The sequence below is a fragment of the Leptonotus elevatus genome, chromosome 14 (genome assembly GCF_054856555.1).
Source record: "Leptonotus elevatus isolate MCC_2025b chromosome 14, RoL_Lele_1.0, whole genome shotgun sequence".
NCBI classification, from domain to species: Eukaryota; Metazoa; Chordata; class Actinopteri; order Syngnathiformes; family Syngnathidae; genus Leptonotus; species Leptonotus elevatus.
This window is the reverse complement of record NC_141252.1, coordinates 1,402,443-1,423,401: the sequence shown is the minus strand read 5'-3', so window position 1 is coordinate 1,423,401 and position 20,959 is coordinate 1,402,443. Positions and strand designations below refer to the sequence as shown.

Here is a 20,959-nt window from a genome sequence, read left to right as displayed (position 1 = left end):
TCCGTTCGCCCAGCATTCAAAATACTATTTTGCCATGCCTGACTAGCCTAAAAAAAACATTGTTTATCCAAAAATGATTGTTGCAATAAGAGAAGAGTCACTGCAGTAGTTGCAAAATAGTGACCAATATAGTAATCCCACCCTTATCTTATTCCTACTTTGTGCTGTCGAAAAAGCGGAAGCAACTTTTCCGCTGCGGTGAGCACGTCTTGAACGCCTCACGCGTGTCCACTTCAGGGACCGCCCCTTCCTCCGGACACGTCAACACCGTCACGTAGCCCACCGCTGGCGGCTGTTTGCCCGGGTTCGCTCACTGAGAGCCATTTCGCTTGGAATGGTTGAACTTTACCTCATTTGGAACCCCCCACCCACTGCTACACACCCACCCCGAAGGTCCGGCCACCTTTTCGGCTCGATAAGTGTCGTCCTTGGGGGCCTCGTGGGCGACGGGAAGAGTGGACGACTTGACACGACGTCGAATGAAATGAAGGTGAACCGCGCGCGTCTTCTCAACTTTGGCGGTGAGTTTATGACTTCATCGCAATATTAAAACTTTTTTAACAACTTCAAGGTCAACTTAGGAGTCGACGTGTACGTTCCAGGTGTGAGTCGCGGTCGGGCACCATGACGGGTCTGAGCTGGATGATCCAGGTGGTGGTGGGCCGGGCGACGGCGGGATGCTTGGCCGGCGGAGGGAGCTTCCATCACGGATGTTTGAGGGCGAGTGCTACCGCCGGTTGCTCCGCGTAACAATGAACTACCGCCAGCTGCTGCCACTTTAAAAAAATTATGACATAATTATTTTATTTTTCTTTTATTTTTATTTATATATTTTTTTAAATCTGACTTTCAGGCTTTTTTGTTTTGTTTTGTTGAAAAAAACGGAACATTTCACAACAGGACATTGATTTAAAAAAAAAAAAAAACACGGATAAAAATGGTACAACACTAAAAAATACATGCATACCTCAATTTTCAATGTTTACTTTTTGATTCAGTAAATGTAAATAATACAAATTTATCAAATAAAATAAAAACTCTTAATGAGCAATATTTTCTTCTTTCAGGAAACTTTGAGAAAACAGCCGGAATTCCGCGGATACTCCTCCGTCGCCGGCGGGCCGAATAATGCTGCGGAGGCCCGTAGAACTGGTACCAAGTGGGCCGGGTGGCGCTCGGCGTGCGGCCCCTGCAGGACGCTGACTCAGGACAACTCGTCTGTAGGGAGGCTGACTGAGGAAGACATGAACAAAGCGAGGAGCGCCAAGAGTTCTCGTCTCAACCCTTACAAACAAGTGGTAGACTTCAAATTTTACTTTATGGATTAATTTATGCATATATTATTTTAAGCGCATTGTTGATTCCCCCCCCCCTATTTTTATTTCAGCTCTGTAAGACTGCGCGAGAGAGGAAAGTGCCCGTTACCCGGATTGGACGCCTGATGAGTTTTGGAGGTATAGTCTTGAACAGGGAAAGGTGTATGTGTAGAATTCACAGATTATGTGTCGTGATATTTAGCAGAGGTACGCGTTCGCCGTAACGACTTGCAGTTAAAATGTTAGACTGCTTTTATTTACGCTCGTCTTTCGGCAGGCCTGGCTGTGGGACTTGGCATCGGTGCAATTGCAGAAGTGGCCAAAAAGACGTTCAAACCTCAACAACAAGAAGGTAGAAAAAGGAGGAATTTTATTGGCTGATAAAGTGTTTAACAACTGCCTTTGTTTATGGCGATTGCGTTTTAATTCATCTGTCGGTTCTCGCCGTGTTTTCATAAGATGTGATGAAGCCTCTAAACGTGTTGCATAGCTTTTGATGAAGCAAGTTATTAGCGTTTTTATGAGGTGTTAACGCCATAAAATACTGGACCATGCTGGAAAGTGCTTTTTTTTTTTTTCTTTTTTCTTTAAGTGATCGAAGATAAACTGACTGAGGCCTGATTTTTTTTCTCTCTCCTTTCTTTCAATACAAGAGAGCACTGCCAAGGCAAAATGGCTGCTTCAAACCAAAATGGTGGTTTTTCGTTGTCGTTCCAGGCAGGACTTTTTATGATTTGTATTATTATTTTTTTCATTCTAATTCAATTATACTCATGATAGACAAGTGACCCAAATTCCATATGCTGCTCAGTGGCTTTGGGGGTTTGAATTTCAAATATTTCCACCTCTTGGTAGCCATAAGTAAATATGTGTTTTTTTTTCCCACCAGACAAAAAAAAATCTGTCCTGGATTCCAGCGCTTTCCTGTCCGAAAGCAACGTGGAGAGAATCGTGCGGACGCTGTGCAAAGTTCGAGGGGCGGCGCTCAAACTGGGACAGATGCTCAGTATTCAAGGTGGGACATTGAATGCGACTGCTTTTTTGCCGCGTCGCCGTGACCGTCGAAAACTGGACAAGCCGCGACGGAACAAGTCATTGGGTCAACGTTGACGGCGTGCCAAAGAACACAACATCAAGTCAAATGGAGACTCCTCCCACTAAAAGGAGCTTCAATGTCATGAAGTGCAATTTATTGTTGGCCATCATTCGAACCAAAATGGCGGACTTGCTGTGGAACTTTTTTGTCCGCCGACCCAATTTCATGTTGCTCAAAGAAAATGACCTGAATTATTTTTAACACGAGAGGATGTGACGAGCCAAAGTGTTGACTCAAACATGCAAATCTGTCTTTTGTAGACGACGCCTTCATCAACCCTCAGCTGGCCAAAATCTTCGAGCGGGTTCGACAGAGCGCCGACTTCATGCCCGCCAAACAGATGATGGTCAATTGACCAATACTGAATGGAAGTACGTATTGTGTGAGACATTTGTGACACCGAGTGCCTCGTTGTTGTCTGCAGAAGGTGATCAACGGCGACTTGGGCCCAAACTGGCGGGAGAGGCTGGAATACTTTGAGGAGAAGCCGTTCGCCGCCGCCTCCATTGGTCAAGTGCATCTCGCCAGGATGAAAGACGGCAGAGACGTCGCCATGAAGGTTCAGGTACAAAACACGTGTATGGATCTTTCCATTTAAATACTCAACTACAGATGTGCAGAAGTACATTTTAGGAGGTTTTGGATTCAGAGCACAAACTAGTAATGGTAGCCTTAAAAAAAATGTATTTTTTTTTTATTTACCAAAAAAAATACTAACTAGAAAAACTTTTCTGTATTCCTCATTTTATTTTTTTTATTTGCTGTAAATAACCAATTTTAATGTGGTTTAGAATGTATATGAACAACATAACAGGTGACAAAATTGTTAGAATGTCATCATATTCTTGTTTTTGCCCCCCCCCCCCCCTTCAGTATCCTGGCGTGTCCAAGAGTATTGACAGCGATGTGAACAACATCATGACGGCTTTGAGTTTAAGTAATGCGCTGCCTGAAGGTAAATGAGACGGTTGACATTTTTATCCTGTTTTTATCATTTAAAAAAAAAAAACGTTGGTTTTTTGTCTATAGCTGATATTTTTGTGTCTGGGTAAAAAAAAAAGTATAAATTTGATCGGGAAAAAAAAGATTTTTTTTTTAATACATATTTTTCCCCCTTTTTTTGCATTTAATCCCCCTCAAAAACATTTTTCTTCTTCCGTTTTTTTTTTTTAAATATCAACAACAAAAATGTCTGCCCGACCCCAAAAAACAAAGGAAAAGTCATTTTTGTGTTTTTGATCATTTTCTTCATTTCTATTTTGATCTACAAAAACAACAAAACAATTCAAATTTTAATCCATAACAAATAATTATGGATTCATTTGATCTTATATTAGTTGATTAATCATTACATATCTAAAAAAATAGATATTTTAAGTAAAATACTGCATATTTCTATCTAAGTATAATCATCTGAAAACACCAAATATTTTGATTGAGTGTTTTGTTTTGTTTTTACATTTTTGTCTGGAAAAATAAAACTACTTGTTTATCGCAAAGAACCCCCCAGATAAAAATGCATTCTATTTTTTTTAAACTAAAATGGTATATTGATATGTTTTTGGGCAGGTCTGTTCCCCGAGCATCTTATCGAGGTCATGAGCAGAGAGCTGGCGCTGGAATGCGATTACGTCAAAGAGGCCAAATGTTGCACAAAGTTCCAGTGAGTCTCTCGCGATTTATTATTATTTTTTTTTTTTTACACTCTTACCACACGACATCATATCAAATCGCTTCCGTGTGACTGCGTCATATCTCCTCTGTGTTACAACTTCATATCTACTCTGTTTGTTCTGCTTCTATGTGATTGACTGCATTCCTTGAAAGGCGCGTTTTTACAGAAGCGTATTGCAAAAAAAAAAAAAAAAAGTTTATACCACATAATAGTGATAAATATCTTTAACTTTTTAACTTTTCTTGTTAAAATGTTAAACTTATCACGTTACGTAAAGCGCATCTATCACATTAAAATTAACAACTGGTCCAGGAATACATTAATAATGCATTTTAGCTGGAATTTTTTTCTTTTTTCACATATATGTAATTTTTTTAATCCAAACATTTTCAGAGAATGGGTGAGTTTTTCATTATTTTTTTTATTCACATTAACTCATTCACTGCCAAAATTTCATTAAAAATTTAGGGGTGACAGGCGATTACAAATTTTTTATCTTCACTTCACTAGTTAACGCACGATTAATCACAAATTTTATGTCGGTTCTAAATCTAGGTTTTCATACTCGTGTTAACAAAAGTGGAAAAAAAGTTAAACTAATAGAAATAGTTTAAATTACTTTTTGACGTTTATAGCCGTCAATGGCAGTGAAGGAGTTAAAAAAGTGAACTTTTTTTTTTTTTACAAATTTAAAAAAGAAAATTTTCATATTTTTGTGTTTCAGATGCATTTTCATCTCAGACAAAAAATATTTGTTTTTGTTACAAAAACCAAAGGTTTTCATTTTTATCCACAGCAAATGTCTTTTTAATCATGTTAAAACTGATATAAATAATGAAAATAAGAGCCTTTTCTTTTTTGCAACAAATTTAAGTATTGCGGTCATCTACAATCATAAATTCCTCGTAGAAAATGTAAACAAATGTATGTAACAATTAAGTGAGGAGTTCTTAAAAAAAAAAGAAAAAAAAGTCACCCATGAAAATGACATCCTGCTAGTGACACCTGCTGGCAAGTACTTGAACTTGTATCTTTGGGTTTGTGTCAGAGAGTTGCTAAAGGACCACCCGTTCTTCTACGTGCCCGACGTCATCGCCGAGCTGAGCAGCCATCGTGTGCTCACCACCACGCTGGTGAGCGGCTTTCCCCTGGACCGCGCCGCCGACCTCCCCCAGGAACTCAGGAACGAGGTAACGTCCAGGATGTTCCCACCCAGGTCCGCGATTGTTCAAACCGCGTTAGCTCAATTGTTTCTTCCGCTGCTCTTGCAGATCTGTGAGCAAATCCTCAGTTTGTGCCTGAGGGAACTTTTCGAGTTCCGCTTCATGCAGACGGATCCCAACTGGTCCAATTTCTTCTATGACCCGCAAACGCACAAGGTCCGCTTGACTTTGACTTGATTCTGCCCCCATTGGGATTCGTTTTGTTCAACAATATTGCGTCAACAGGTGGCGCTGCTGGACTTTGGAGCCACGCGGGAATTTGACAAAAGTTTCACAGACATCTACATTGAGGTGAGAAGACTTTGTGCCATGTTCTCAAGAAGTACGACGGGTTCGTTTTAATCGTCAAGCCTTAGTTTGGCTTGCCTCCAATTTTGGTGCAATTAAAAATCTGATTTATGAGAATATAATTCTTATCAGATATATATCTTTTTTTTTTATTGACAAACATTTTTTTGATTTCTGATTTGAAGAAAATAAAAAACAACAAAGCACTATCTTCCAAAAACAGCATCCCAGTATTTTTAAAAGTTTATCTGAAAAAATACGTAAATATTTTTCAGATACAAAACAATGTTGAATATGAATGTTTGTTTTTCAGAAATTTGTAAAAAAAAAAAAAAAAAAAAAATTACAATCTTTGATTCATGACATTTTTTCCTTCTTTTTTTACTAAGGACAATATATTTGTCTTCTTTGTTTTACAGATAAAATCTGAAAAATTAAAAGAGTCTGGAAATTTGGGCTCAACATTTTCTTTCTTCGACATTTGCCCTGACAATCTTTCTGATTTTTGTAGGTCATCAACGCAGCCGCCCATCAAAATCGAGAGGAGGTCCTGCAGCGATCGAGAGAGATGAAGTTCCTCACCGGATTTGAATCCAAGGTAGCTTGCAAAAAAAAAAGAATTAAAATGGCCAATTTTTTTTTTTTTTTTTTAATAAACAACTCCTGGTCCTCTTGTGCGGAAGGCGATGGAGAACGCGCACGTGGACGCCGTGATGATCCTGGGCGAGGCCTTCTCGTCGACGCGGCCGTTTGACTTTAGCACTCAGAGCACCACCGAGCGAATCCACCGCCTCATCCCGGTGATGCTTCATCATCGCCTCACGCCGCCGCCCGAGGAGACGTACTCGCTGCACCGCAAGATGGGCGGCTCCTTCCTGGTCTGTTCCAAGCTCAAGGCCCAAGTGGCGTGCCGGGACATGTTTCGAGAAGCCTACGCACGCTACTGGCAGGACGGACGGCCCAACTGAGGACTATTTTGGGGCCCGTCCTCCATTTTGAGACGTACAATTGATTGCCACCAAGTGACACGGAACAAACAGGGGGGGGGGGGTCTTGATGATCTTTTTGATTGTGCAAGTGGTGGACCACTGCATTGATACTTTAAATTAATAAAATGTTTCATTGATTCTTTTTGAATGTTAGGTAAAATAATAGTAGCAAAATTTGTTTGTTACATTTTTATTTTTAAACCCAAAACAATATTCAGCTGCATGGTTTTGAGGGGGGGGAAACAAGTTTTTACACATAACAGAAAATATTTCATGTTTTCTTTTTCTATTAACCAAAAGAATGAAAATATTGAAAATGTTTAGGCAAATCTTTACCTAAAAATTTAACTTACATTTAATAAATATAACAAAACTTGGGTTAGCTATATTTTATTTTTCAACTTTTTGCAGGTGTTTGGTACTTTAATATCATTGAATTACTTTTTGTTCTGAATTTTGTTTTTATTGGGGGGGGGATTTCTTATTTTCTATTATCAGAAAAATAAAATTTTGTATTTTGGGCAATTTTTTAAATAAAAATTCAATAAATATTTTTTTGTGCCATTTATCAAAAACTTGTTTGGTAATTTGCATATTTTTAATAAATGTCCAATTAAAAACATTTTTACTTAATCATGACTGTCAAATATTTTTAAAGGACTCATTTTGTGTTCTATAATTAGTACAGCTTCAACTATCCTATAATCATTTAAAAAAAACTATTTCTCCCTTCATTCAAAAACGGGACATTTCTAATTGACAGTGCAGAAAAACGGATGATGACTCTGTTTCTGGTCAGAAATTGTTTTATTTTCGATTCGACCCATAGAGTACTTTCATAGAAGACTACAAATCGTATAATTACTGTCGGGAGGCTGAAATGTCACTTCTGCTATATTGTGCTACAATTAGCATCGGCCTGTGCGATACGCATTTCTCCCACGTTTCACCTTCCCTTGAGTCGCAAAGAACAAGGTAGCGCATGTTTAAAAATGTCCGCCCGCTCTCCCTTGTTCATCACGCTTTGGCCTGCGAGGTTCCGGGAGGTTCCACTTGGATCGTGACGGAGGTCAAGCCGAAATCAGAGCGCAGGAGCTTTGTGGCCCTCTTGAGGACGACGTATGGATCGGCACCTTCCTCTAAAGACGGAAATGTACACGATTGAATTGTCTTCCTGCGTTACTTACCGTGCATGTTAAATACATCCTTCTGAAAAATAACCGCGCTACCTGCTGTGACGTGCGCGCAAAGCAAAGCGCGCGTCATGTCCAGGCTCCACACGTGGAGGCGATGGAGCGACGACACGCCCGGCAGGGACAGCAGAGCGCCGCGCACGGAGGCTACGCTGACGCCGGGCGGAGCGCCTGCCGGCAAACAAAACCGCCAGCGCGAGGATTTTGACGGGAGAAGTTAGGATGAGGTCATTTTCCTTACCGTCCATCAGCACTCGGAAAACATCCCTGGCGGTGGGAAAGGTGGTCCACATGACCACGAGGGAGAAGAGCAGCGTGCAGATGGGGTCGGCCGCTTTGCACTCGGGCTGCCGGGAAATAATATCAAGTTAAGTTCATTTGTAGAAAAAGAGTCTCAAAGGGCTTCCACAGTTGACAAATTGACGACATCCTCTCAAGAAAAGAAAAAAAAAAAAAGACAACTGACCCAGAAGTGGATGATGGCGGCCGCCAGCAGTACGCCGACACTCTGGATCAGGTCTCCCACCGCGTGGACGCAAGCGGCCTTCACGCTGGCGTTACCGTGGCGATGGCCCACGCCCCGCCGCCCCTCGCCGTGGCTGTGCGAGACGCCCGACTGATGGAGAATGAGCACCATCCTAAACGACGGGAGCGGGCGCGGTGAGGAAGAATGCGGAAGCAGCGAGCGCGAGATGAACGCAGCGAGCGCTCGCTCACAGCACGTTGACGGCCACGCCGCAGCCCGAAGTCAGCAGCATGATGTCGGCGTCGACGTCGTAGTCGCCGCCGGAGAGCCGCTGAGCGGCCGACCACACCAGCACGGCCGTCACCGCCCAGATGGACGACAGAGACAGAAGCATGCCCACCACCTCTGTTGGACGATGTGAAGAAGGTCATGGACAGGGTCCGACAGCAATAAAGCTTTGGAGGGTTTAAAAAAAAAATAAAAAAATTGATATGGTATTTTATTAGGGCTGGATATCAATTCAAATTTCCTCAATCGATTTGTTTTCGAGTCACAGGAGTTCAGTTTGATTCTTCCCGATTCGATTCACTTCAAATCAATCTGCTATTTATTATGGATCATCAATTCTTCTTAACTCATTCGTTTTGTTTTTTTACTTTGTCATTCACTCCCAAAAACGTATATATACGTTTTTTATGATATAGCATATATAAGGCTTTGATACAGCTTCTGACATGAAGAGGTCACTCAAAGCAATGGTAGTGGTTACAAAAAAACGGCCAGGAGGTGGCAGCAGAGTATAAGAAATCAGCCATGTTGCAACAAGCTCTTTCCCCCGTTGTTTTCAACAGGTTTGTGAATAATGCTGAAACTTTTTGGTAGGTTCCGTGTTTTTATAGCATTAGGGAGTGAATGAGTTCAATATCAAGGACGTGATTAAAAACGCCACAAACATTAAATTCCAAATTACATTTTACGGAGGCAGAAACTGGTGAAATGATTTAGTTTATTAATGAAAGTAACACTTAAGTGATTCACAAACATTGACATCAGCAAGGAGGAGATGAAAATATTTTCATAATTCTAATTCAATAATTGTAAACATAAATTTAAAAGATTATGAATTCTCTTAAAGTGCAAAAAGTCTGATATTTCATAATGTAAGAAAATACTTTTAAACTCATGCGAACAGTACATTTCAGGAAAACAGTCAAATAAAAAATACAATTAAAAAAAAATTGGTCTAAAATTCAATTTTCTTGTGAATTTATGGGAAAAAAGAGATATTAAAATAATCGACTAACGGTTTTATGAATCGATATCAGGCTCAAAAGGGAAAAACGATTTGATATCAATTATTCGATATTTCAAACCCAGCCCTATTGGTAGTATTTATATGATTAAAATTACATCATAACATTTAATCAACTACTGGTAACCAACGATACCGAAGTAATATTTTCTTTAAGACATAAAAACTCTAAATACGAACCAACCATTGAAATCCTATTATATGACGACGTTTGACGACTTTACTCGCCATTGGCAGCGAATGAGTTACTATTGGAACCAATAGAACCACCACAACTTTCAAAAAGGCTCAACGCTGCCTTATCCACTGACCGGCCCGACGCCATCCGTAAGTCAGGGTGCGAGTGGCCGCGCGTCCTGAGATCCACAGAGAGAAAATGCTCAGCGAGATGCAGCCTGCGTCGCTCAGGAGATGTGCCGCGTCTGTCATGATCGCCAGACTGCGTGCGGCGTAACCGCCTAGAGCAGGGGGGAGGGGGGGGGGGTGTAAGGGGGGCTTCAATTTAAAAATATATCAAGATACATAGCTGTTAAAAGTTTAAAAAGTGCAATCGTCATCATCTCACCGAGAACCTCCGCAACCATGAAAAGCAGGCTGATGAGCAACGCGACCGCCAGCCTCTTTCCGGCCCGGCGCCCGTCGCCAGTCGCCGCCGTGTCCAGCTGGCCACCATCGCCGCAGGACCACCCCTCGTCTTCGCTGCCCTCCGAGTCCGAACTGAGACGACAGGACGAAGTGCGTAAATGTTGAGCGGAAGAATTCGTTTAAAAAAAAAAAAAAAAAGAAGAAGCAATAAACAGACCAGGAAAGCGTGTCCGGCAAGAGCGGCTTCTCCGACTCGGTGGCCATGGAAGTGGGAAAACGGCAACCTGTTCCCACTCGCGCTATCGGACTGAGAGGGGGGGGGGGGGGGGGGGAGATAATGCTACAAGCAGACTGCGTTCAGTGACACCTGAGTTTATTCCATCAGAAAAGAAAAAAAAAAGAAAACTTTTTACAGCATTGGGCAAGCAGATACACACGGGAATGTCAACAACAACAACAAAAAAAAAGACACATTCAAGTGATTGTAGACTACAATGACTTTAAATACATTTCTCACGTCGGACCGCTTGGCACGCGCACTCAAAAAAATAATAATCACAATTTAACTTTTATCGCAGGTACATGTTGGATAGAAGTGAAATAAACACATGAAGTCCTTTTTTTTTTTTTTGCTCATACAAAAACTAAAATCAGCAAATTGTTTGGCTTGGCACGTGATGATTATAGTGGTTACGTACACGTAGGCGCGACTCGCAAAAGAAGTCGGGGATATTCCGAATGAACCCAAAGCAATCGCAGGTGAACTTAATCCGACCCTTGGACGCGTCCAACTATCGCACAACAAGAAGCTGAAACGTCAAACTTCACAAACAGTTTAGCCCGCGAATCGACAAATACGATTTCGTCATCGGCAGGCTGCGGTCGCGGGAAAAGAGAGGTCGCACATCTTTGGAAATGAATTAAGTCGCCTCGTGGCTCCATGTGCGCTCGAAAGGTCAAAGGTCAAATTGAGTTTCACCCGGAAAGGTTACAGCGAGTTTTACGTCTGGGCAGAAATTCCACTGGAATGCGCAACATTCCCAATTTTTATGTATGAGTAACGTTTAAAGACGAAAATGGCATCCTGCCGATTCGTCGTCATCATCGGCGTTGGTTGTTTGTGTCAGTTTGTTTTGGCACGTCGGCACAATGAACGCAAGTGTTTTCGATGGCACTCTCCCAGAACAAAAACACGATTTAAAAAAATATGTATCGATATATATGTGCATAAATCTTAAGGTCACCAGTAGTTTTGTTCTTACCATGAAGCTTTTCCACAGCAGTCAATATGACTTGTAAAACTAACCATGAGGACACAAAACCAACTAACTACCCGCTAACCTTTGGGGGGTGCACGACAATCGCAGTCGATCCATTTTGGTGCTTTTGTTAACCACGTGATTCAATTATGGTACCATTGGAAACGTAAATGCTAACTGACCAAAATACAAAGCGCGCCGGTATGTGATAAGCAATCGGGGTTAAGAAAGAATACGTAAATGTCATTTAAAAAATATAAATACAATATATATTGCCCCCCCCCCCCCTCCTCCCTGTATAAGGATCATTCTCACATTGTTAAAAACAACAAAAATCTGATGGTGGCCTGAGACTTTCTGCGCAGTCGAGTATAAAACACGAGTGGACCCAAAAGCAAACCCTGTGGCACCTAAAAACAACCCCCAAAAGAAATGCCGATGTAAACAAATAAAGCCCCCCCGACATGCCATAAAAAAAACAGGATTCCAAACTTCTGAGACGGGCCCTTTTTCGGAGAAGCGATTTCACTCTTCCACCGTCAGATGGACGCCGGCCGCGTTGGCGTCGGCGCCGGCGCCGGCGCCGGCGCAGGGCGACGTGGAGCCGTTGCTGGCGTGGGGTTGAATGACGATGGGCGTGTCGTCGCCTGCGGCGGTAAAATGACAGAAACGGCATTCAAAGAACGTCTTCACGCAAAAACGCATCTGCGGGTTTAACGGAGGCGGGAACGATGAGCGAGGCGTTAAGTAACGTTCGAGTCGTGAACTGGGTTTAAAGCAAGTCAAGTTTAAGTCAAGTCAAGTCAAGTCTCATGGATGGCAACTCAAAGTTCCACTTTTTAACGTCTTGAACACAAACATGTGCTCGCCCATCCGTCAAGTGTGAATTTAAAAAAAACTTTTTGTGAGCTGCCCATTTCTGAAAATGTGCCGACGCGCAACTTTACCTGACGAGGCTTCAGCTTTGCCGGAAGCGTCGGCGGCGGCGGCGGCGGCGGCGGCGGCGGCGGACGAGCTCGGCTGAATAACAATTACGGCGTCTCGTGCTGTGAAAAATAACGCAGCACAATTCAGAAAGACTCACCTTTTTTTTAAATTGGAAGAGTCACAAGTCTGAAATGTCCTTGTTTTTGTGAATGCACCTTCTAGCACAGGATTTTTTTTTTTAGGCCAAAAGGCGGATATTTGTCTGAATAAAATTGTGCTAACAGATTCATCGGATTATTAATTTAAAAAACGCTTTGACGATACTTGGTCCTTTAGGGTTTGTTTAACTTTACTACAGAAAAACCTGCAAAAATTGTGCGCTCTTTTTTTGGCAATTTTGGGGGGAGGGGTTGGGGATGTCATTATCTTCTCATTTCTAATTTTGTACTGCATTGATTTTTTTTTTAAGGGGGGGGGGGTCTGAAAAAAGGTTCACAGGTTTTTTTTTGTGGGGGGGTGGTTAGTTGGGTTTTTTTTGTCTTCAATGCAGCATGCGGGAACCATTTTTGAGTCAGAGTCTGAGGTCTGAAATTTCCTAGCGTTTAGTGAATGCACCATGCAGGAGCCCCCTTTCAGTTACGCGCGTAAGTTAAGAGATTCGTTAAGAGCTCTGAAAACATTCTTGTTTTTCTTGAAGGAAACGTGCAGGACGCATAAATAAATAAGCACAGAGATAAGAACCCGAGGTCAGAGATTTGAAATTTCCTTGCTCTTCCTGAACGTACTAGCATGCGACATCTTTGAATTTACAGACCCGAGCCAGAGGTACGAAACTTGCACGGGATAAAGAACCAAGTCAAGGTCTGAAATTTCCCAGTTTTTTCTTGAATACAGCATGCAGGAGACCTTCTTGTAAATGCGCAGCGGTGACCCAAAGTGGAATCCAAAAGACGGAACGCTGCCCGCTCACCTTCCTCCTGCTCTCTGATCTCTGCCTCCAGGTCCTCCGGGTCCACGTAGAATTCTCTCTCGTCCTCCTCGGAAGACTTGCACTTGCCGCAGCAGAAGCAGCAGCAGAAGAAGCAGCAGCAGCAGGTGAAGATGCCGCAACACACCAGACATGCCTGAAGAGGCAGCATAAGCCTCGATTAGTTAGGAGCGGAACCCGACATGGGTTTGTGCTCCGATCGGACGTTTGCGGCGTGCGACTCGCCTTGAACCAGGTCTTGGACATGAGGAAGTAGTACTTGACGCTCTCGTCGCCAAACTGCTCGGCCACGTAGAGGCCCATGGAGCCGTACTCGTCGTAGATCTTACGCTTGTTCTCGTCGCTCAGGATGGAGTTGGCGTTGTTGATCTCCTTGAATTTGTCCGCCGCTTCGGGGTTGTCGGGGTTCTTGTCCGGGTGGTGCCGCAGCGCCAGCTTCCTGCGTGAAGCGCCACCACGCAAAATCGGGAGACTTGAGCTCAGTGGACAGCGAAAGCTAAATTTGGCCCATCGGAGCTTAAATCCAGCTTTAATGAGTATCGACATGGCGAGGAATCTTGTGACTTGTAATTTATTTATTATTTCCCAATAGATTAAATAAATTTATTTATTTATTCATCTCATTAAACAATTGGTTAATTGTATTGCAAAAATGCAATAAACAACTAAAGTTTTTTTTTATTTTAAATAAAAACCTATAGAACCAAATGCATAATTTTCCCTTAAAATTGCATGAAATTAATAGCAAATTCCTATTTTCCTAATTACTAGTTCCTGACCGTAAAGCGGACACTAAAGAGGGCAGTAAACACGAGTACAGACACCTTAAAATAAGGCCAGGTATCGGTACTCGGTTTGTTTTCATCAAATAGCTAAGTATATTTAAATAATATATTGTACATAACTCAATTTTAAAATGAGTATTTATAATTTATTCATTAAAATAATGTATTATTAAAATATCATTTAGAGGTGTGACAATTGACAACTAATCGATGATGAAATTAATCGATCATTATTTTGATAATGGATTAATTGTTAAAAGCCTTAGTTTATTTTAAAATTACCAAAATACTCGGAACTACATTATCGACAACTAGAACAAGAATTCTTCGGAAATATTTGAAAAGTGTGTCTTTGAACACAGTCAAACCCACCTGTAGGCCTTCTTTATCTCCTCGGGCGATGCTCCCTTCTGCAAGCCCAGGATTTTGTACAGGCTGTCCCCTGCAGTGGACATTTTGCGCTGAGGTTTGTTGGGGTCGTCCATGTTGGAGGTTTTGGTGAAATGAAGCTGTCATGTCAAAAAAAAAAAAAAAAAAACAAGACAGCATACCTTTTTCTTTATTCATGTTAAATGAGGAAGTCAATGAACTAACTAAAAAAAAAAAAAAGGAAGTCAATCATGTTGACATCTTATTTTACAAGGATGTCCATGAAGTCTATTTTCATATTACCTAAGAAATGAACGATGTTTAATGTACTCAGTAGTTATGAATGTTGTCACACTGCATTTGCACCACGTTGGGGACTGAATTTTTGTAAAAAGAAAAAAGAAAGAAACTCGGCAAGAAAATAAATCGATTGCGTCTTGATGAGCTTCATGAAACTGATGATGCATATGTGAAGATTTATTCAAGGTGGCAAAAACACTTCAATATATATCGGTACTCCTCATTTTGTAATAATTTCCGAAGCGTTGTCTATTGTTTGCTTTTGTAATAAATATGTAGACTTTATTATGGACACCCTGGACCTTAAATACATTATTTACAGCCACCGTGTCACAAAATCAGCAGGTGTGCCACGGGAAACGAATATATTTTTGTTCGTTCTGCGTTTTTGTTTGGTGGCGTGGCAGGAGGTTTTGCTAAACTAATTTGTGTGCGTTGGCTCAATACAAATTTGGGAAACATTGCTTTAAATAATGGTTACCGGCATTATATCATTTTTCCAACTGTCACTGTAATGAAATGTGTAACAAAAATTGTTACATTTCCATTTCCTGCCTCTGCCACTTCTTACTCCGCCACTGAAAATGTACATTGGAGTAAAAAGGTTGTAGTATTTCGTTATAAAACTGGACTTTAATCTGACTAAAATAATTACGGGAATGGTATGTCAAACACTGCTGCCGGGGTGAACTTTCGACAGAGTGCTAAGCTAACTTTAGCACAACCGTAGTCTTAAAAAGTAGTTTCTTACCCTCAGGACGAATTAATATCGGCGTTTTGTGGTCAGTTCATCGAGTCAAAATACTCTACGCCGATTGGCTTGTCAATTTTCACCCATGGAGTGTCGTTGACACGCAGGTTGTCACTAATAATTCACCGGCGTCCTCCACATCATGACTGAGTGGGAGAGGCTGGAAGAGCAGTGAGCTAGAAGGCTAGTTAGCCAACAAGGAAGTGCATACCGGAAGTGACGCCACGATTGAACGAGGCGGAAACAGGCTGCGTAACGGCCATGCTTACCTGGCGGCCATGTTTGTAGAGGCAGCTTTGCCTTTCGCAGGGAAGGCTTGTACATTAAAAAATAAGTCCCAATTTAATCATTTCTCAACCATTTTTCATGAGGTTTACCATTTTATCAATGCCAAAATGTGTGCTATCAATACTGCGCTTTTGAAAAAGAAAAGAAGGCTCAACAGCTGTGTGCGAAATCTTTTCGGCATCCATTAAATACAGTAGTTCAACTGACATTGACAGTTTTCGTGTCGCAAGCATCAAATATACACCTAAGTTTTTAGCTTCTTTTTTTAAATAATTTTTCATCTCATAAAAAATAAAAAAAAATAAAAAAACACATTTCGTTTGTATTTTTCATCTTGTATTTTATTTTAAATCCAAAAACAGTGAATCAGAACAGTTTGTCCATACAACAGCACTGGACCCTGAAGGCCTCTTGAAACACAATCTAGCAAGAACGTGCGGCCACACAATTGCAGACAACCTCAAACACAATAGGTCACGTATATTACATTACATGCAGTGACAGAACCATAGCAGCCAACTGCTTCCGTCAGTGAACACACAGAAAGAAAAACACGCATCAACAGAAATACGTCTTAAGGACTAATGGAGCTAAGAGGGGCACAAATAAGGTTGCTGAACCAGAAGGATGAACGAAACCTTCGTGTCAAGCTGGACCTGCTGGAAAAAGAGTTCAGGTGCACGCAGCGAATGCTGCAACGACGACAGCGCTGGCTGCTGAGCGAACGCAGGCGGGTGGGGATGGTGAAGGCCTGCGAGCCCAAAGCCACAGTCGGCGTGGCCATGAAGGAAATAGTCAGCCGCGTGGACGCCGAGGTTCCGAGGTCCGTGTCGGCGCCGCCTCCGGGCAGCAGGGGAGGACACCTGCGGAGGAGCTTGTCGTTTGTGCAAGTGAGAAGCATCGCCGCCATCGACACCATATCGGAAAGGGAGGCGGAGAGGCGGCGGCGGCAGGCTCGGGAGCAGGTGGAGAAGATGAGGCTCCTCCAGAGGGAGCGCTTGCGCGAGAAGGTGACGGAATTCATCCAGAGGCTCCAGGACAAAACGATAAACGGGAATGTAGATGAAGCCTAACAAATTAAGACCATGTTTTTCATGGTGCCCAAAGCTTTGTGAAGCGGCGTCTCCATGAGAAGCTTTCTGTTGTTTTTCCACTCGGGAGACTGCGGAAGCTTCTCATCTAGAAAAAGACATCATGGGTTAGTCGTTTTAAGCAACACTTGTTAAATCATTATCAACCGTTATCAATTAGTCAAGTTATCAGGGGGTGACATTTTTTCCTAATGGATTTTTATTTAAAGTCATTTTGATCACATTTGTGTTTGTGGCGTCATTAAAACCTTTTAACATCAGACTTAGGAGTCAAGTGTCACTTTTAAGCATAATTAAGACCTTCATTATGGAAAATATATATTTTTTAAAGAATTTTATGCTAAAAAGGATATACTTTTTAATAGATTCTATACAAATAGGTTGGTGCTTACCTACTCAAGTGTGAAACACGGCTAGTAAAGAAAAGTAACAAAATACCACTTAAACTGAAAACACATTTAATCAACAAGATTAAATATAAACCAGAGTGCGTAAAGAAAAATGATAAACAACTGAAATTACATTTTATGTTTATAAGACTAAATTAAAAAGTATATCTATAGTAAAAACGGCCATTGTTTTCACCTGTCAATTAATTTGGCATTACTGTACGGCACAGACGAAAGAAGACTGAACAGTATTTTGGGAGTTGTAGTTGACTTTATTACACAATACTTGATGACTAATACTGAAACTAAAAAACTAAAACAAAGTATTAATCAAAACTAACAACCCCCTCCTAAAAATTTTTTTAAGTAAAAATAATGTGAAAACTATGACAAAATATCCCAAATTACTGTATTATAACCCTTGCGCGAAATGATTCAACCGATTACTGTTGTGAGCGTGCTATTCCTGAAATTGTGTCTCTGAGCAACACAAATGATCCAATCTCAAACTTCCTCCACCCATGACTCATCTTTTTAACATGCACGTTTTTGGATCGTGAGAGGAAGCTGGAGTATTTTGAGATTCAAACCCAAAAGCTCAGAAACTGTGAAGCAGATGTCTCAAGTACTAGTCCACTGTCCTGGCCTGGATCTTACACTATTTGAGGACATTTCTATGCTTTGAGTGGGGGACCTTTTTTTTTTTTTTGACTCTGGCTCATCAAATAACCACAGTTAAGCTCAAGCCTTGTTGTTATGGTAACAAAATGGAGGCTATTTTTTTCTTAAGAAAAAGCTGTAAGAGGGTGTAAAAGTGTGCTGTAATTGTTGATCTGTAGGGTAATTTGAAAAAAACAACAACACATCCCTGGCATGTTATTAAGATACCTGTAAATGGGAAATGTTTATGAAATATGCAAGTGTGGCATAGTTAGTCTCCTTTTAATAACCCACCTTCACATTCAAAGCGGACCCCCGTGGGCAGACATCTGGTGTGGTCGGTGTAGTTCAGAGTGCAGAGCAGTGTCGTCTTCTGTCTTGTAGTGCTCAGCATGAGCACCAGGATGGAACACCGCATGTTGCTCTCCATCACAGTCACTGACGGATGGAGCTCCTGAGTGAACAAGGGCCACACTTCTGCTACACCATAATGGACAAACGTATTGAGACAAGTAGCACCTATGCAAGAAGTGACTCCGTGCCAAGTGCTTGACCTCCGAAATTTAAATTAACCAACTATTTGAGATAAATGAATGAAAATGAATAAATACATTTCAATAAACTTTAATGGAAAGGGGTCATTTAAAGAAACACACTACAGGACTGTTAATTTTGTTCTTTTAGATAAATCAAGGAATCTTGTTTTTTGTCTTATATTTTCACCAATCAGGACTCTTAATATCAAAAGTCCTCTAACAATAAGGGGATTCTTATTTAAAAAAAAAATATATATATATATATATATATATATTAAGATAAAATTCAGAAACGTCTAACAGTCGAAGGAAATCAAGAAAAATTGAATATGATTGTATTTTTTTTTTGAATTCACATTCTTTAATGTTTGATCATTTGTATATATGAATTTTAAATCTGTGAGAAAAAGGCTCCAGGAAAGTCACCTTAACAAGCCTCAGCTGCTGTCTGCGGCCCACGAAGGCGTTGAGGTGCGTGCTGAGCGTGTCCAGGAAGCCCCTGAGGTCATCCTGCAGGTCAGCCCGCTCGCAGAGGTCGCCAAGCGGGATGAAGGGCGGCACGTTGTGGCGACTGATCCTCAGCGTCGGCCTCGTGTCCAACTCCAGGTTGTACGTGTCCAGGTAGGCGCCTTCGTAGGCCGTCGACAGAGTCACGCACACGCTTTTCCCCCTGCAGGTCTTGGTGATGTCATAGCCACCTAGTAATGGAAGAAAAAGCTGCATCGCACCACCATCAAGTAATAGTACGAAGTAGGCCTGGGCAATTAATCAGATCTTATCGCTTAATTTGAGTCACTGTCAGGCATCTGCCCCCCCTCAATGCAACTAGCAAGTTTAATTTCTGACAAAGAAACAAACGTGTTTAATAATGGCGTTATGGGTTAGGGCGTTATAAATAAAAAAAGACGATTTGATTTTACGGACATATTGCTGAGCCCAAGAAGTATGTAATGGAGGCGTACCTATAATGTGATGAGCATACAAAAGCTCTTTCAGTTGCATTTGTCTGGCCATCAGCTGCAGAAGTTGTTCATTTTCGCCGTCTTCAGTCTCCATTTCTTCTTCTTCTGCACACTGATTTTTCAGCCGCATCTTGCGTTTTTCAATGTCCTGAGCAGGACATTGATGTTGATGAATTAATAGAAATCATTGACTCATAACTAATGTGGAATGTCCTGTTTTAAATAGATGTATTCTTTTTTTTTAATCGAATGCATTGAGATTCATTGGAAAAAAACGACAGAATATATTAAACAAAAATGTTTTTACTTGCACCAATGAGTTTCTTAATATGCTTATAGTTCGCAGTGGTGCACGACTGTATGTTTAAAATATGCGAGTTGCAAAATAACAGGAATTGTTTGTCAGCGTGATGTTAACAAATGATTACGCTGTATCGTACAGTTTCAGTAAGGTATTCTATTTCCACCTTGTGTACGGAGATCTCTGCCTTTAGCCGGTCCCTCTGGGCGGTCAATGCCTTGACGCGAGCCCGCAGCTCCTCCACGCGACTCTGCTGCCGCGGCCTAACTCGGAGGCTCCTCGCTTGAGCCTCCAGCGCACTCAGGTGACTTAAAACTCCTGCGGGCCACAGTTATAACTTTAACCCGGGATAGTGGTAGAAAATGGCGCATGCAGACTGTACCGTTTAGCATGAGCAAAAAATGGTCAACGATCGTATAAACTTGACGGTAACCTCTCAGCCAGCGGCACACGGGTGAGTTTTACCTTTAGCCGCCTCCATGTTGACAGTATGACGTCACGTTTTGTCGCTAAAATGTTAACTTCTTGTTTATGTGACGGTTATTTTGCAACCAGGTTTGATTTTTAGCGGCTGCCCGCTTGTCATCGATGTAAGCCCCGCCCACCAAAACGGCAAACCCGGAAGATGTTTCCAAACCTCTGCGTCTTCTTCATGTTCATCTTTTCTTTTCTTTTTGATTTTATACCCTTTGTAACTCTCCAGCCGTGTTATGTGAATTTTGTTTAAGTCGTATATTAATATTCTAATCAAGTTATGTATAGTTTTTAAATAAAGGTATATTTAAAAAATAAAAAAATACATCGTTTGATTTGAACGGTTTGGCAACCAGCTCTCATGTGCATTACCGCCATCTACCGGACTCGTGTGGATCAGTAGATAGAGGCCCTTGAGAGAGTTGCCTTGAGAAGATTCTCCATTTTGGAAGCATTTCCTTTGCATACTGTACGATTCTGTTCAGAAGAGCACCTGTATTTTATATACAAACGATTTGCATGTAAAATGTATTCACCCAAATGCTCTCCAAACCTAAACAAACATAAAATGGAACCGTGATGCCATTTAAAAAAAATAAAGAAAAATCTTTGAATCTCAGTTTTAACATGCTCTTGAAGTTTAAGTTTTTGAGTCCTGAGTTGTCTTACCAGAATCGAAACAAATCATAATATATCCCTTGAACTTTTAAAGTTAAAATAAAATAGCTGACTGGGA

At 41.3% G+C, this 20,959-nt stretch overlaps 4 protein-coding genes across 8 annotated transcripts; 1 reads left to right on the top strand and 3 right to left on the bottom strand.

Annotated features, from left to right (window-relative positions):
* Positions 1–248: 248 nt before the first annotated feature.
* coq8ab (coenzyme Q8A, genome duplicate b) lies at positions 249–7,102 on the top strand. 3 transcript variants are annotated; one of them, XM_086094717.1, is made up of 15 exons: positions 249–490; positions 603–720; positions 1,068–1,298; positions 1,388–1,454; positions 1,594–1,668; positions 2,206–2,331; positions 2,673–2,758; positions 2,837–2,977; positions 3,286–3,367; positions 3,982–4,075; positions 5,136–5,277; positions 5,359–5,466; positions 5,536–5,601; positions 6,110–6,196; positions 6,282–7,102. In XM_086094717.1, the coding sequence occupies exons 2-15, from the start codon at positions 625–627 to the stop codon at positions 6,564–6,566; spliced, it is 1,686 nt and encodes a 561-aa protein (XP_085950843.1). In that variant the 5' UTR covers positions 249–490; positions 603–624; the 3' UTR covers positions 6,567–7,102. The 3 variants fall into 3 exon arrangements, with proteins under 3 accessions (XP_085950843.1, XP_085950842.1, XP_085950841.1); XM_086094716.1 differs by having other exon boundaries at positions 572–720; XM_086094715.1 differs by having other exon boundaries at positions 249–521.
* Positions 7,103–7,381: 279 nt separating this feature from the next.
* Positions 7,382–10,494, bottom strand: LOC147162471 (proton-coupled zinc antiporter SLC30A2-like). 2 transcript variants are annotated; one of them, XM_086095274.1, is made up of 8 exons: positions 10,361–10,494; positions 10,124–10,275; positions 9,870–10,016; positions 8,498–8,651; positions 8,247–8,418; positions 8,022–8,127; positions 7,817–7,951; positions 7,382–7,726 (listed from the first exon to the last, which is right to left on the bottom strand). In XM_086095274.1, the coding sequence occupies exons 1-8, from the start codon at positions 10,405–10,407 to the stop codon at positions 7,605–7,607; spliced, it is 1,035 nt and encodes a 344-aa protein (XP_085951400.1). In that variant the 5' UTR covers positions 10,408–10,494; the 3' UTR covers positions 7,382–7,604. The 2 variants fall into 2 exon arrangements, with proteins under 2 accessions (XP_085951400.1, XP_085951399.1); XM_086095273.1 differs by having other exon boundaries at positions 7,817–8,127.
* A 5-nt stretch (positions 10,495–10,499) lies between these two features.
* On the bottom strand, positions 10,500–15,704 carry dnajc5gb (DnaJ (Hsp40) homolog, subfamily C, member 5 gamma b). Of its 2 annotated transcripts, XM_086095276.1 has the most exons (6): positions 15,523–15,704; positions 14,475–14,611; positions 13,543–13,756; positions 13,300–13,453; positions 12,350–12,448; positions 10,500–12,049 (listed from the first exon to the last, which is right to left on the bottom strand). In XM_086095276.1, the coding sequence occupies exons 2-6, from the start codon at positions 14,585–14,587 to the stop codon at positions 11,928–11,930; spliced, it is 702 nt and encodes a 233-aa protein (XP_085951402.1). In that variant the 5' UTR covers positions 14,588–14,611; positions 15,523–15,704; the 3' UTR covers positions 10,500–11,927. The 2 variants fall into 2 exon arrangements, with proteins under 2 accessions (XP_085951402.1, XP_085951404.1); XM_086095278.1 differs by lacking the exon at positions 12,350–12,448.
* Positions 15,705–16,135: 431 nt separating this feature from the next.
* cenpo (centromere protein O) lies at positions 16,136–20,377 on the bottom strand. The gene is made up of 6 exons (XM_086095275.1): positions 20,215–20,377; positions 19,916–20,067; positions 19,449–19,596; positions 18,913–19,184; positions 18,245–18,404; positions 16,136–16,989 (listed from the first exon to the last, which is right to left on the bottom strand). Exons 1-6 carry the CDS (start codon positions 20,228–20,230, stop codon positions 16,880–16,882), a joined length of 858 nt encoding a protein of 285 aa, XP_085951401.1. The 5' UTR covers positions 20,231–20,377; the 3' UTR covers positions 16,136–16,879.
* Positions 20,378–20,959: the final 582 nt, after the last annotated feature.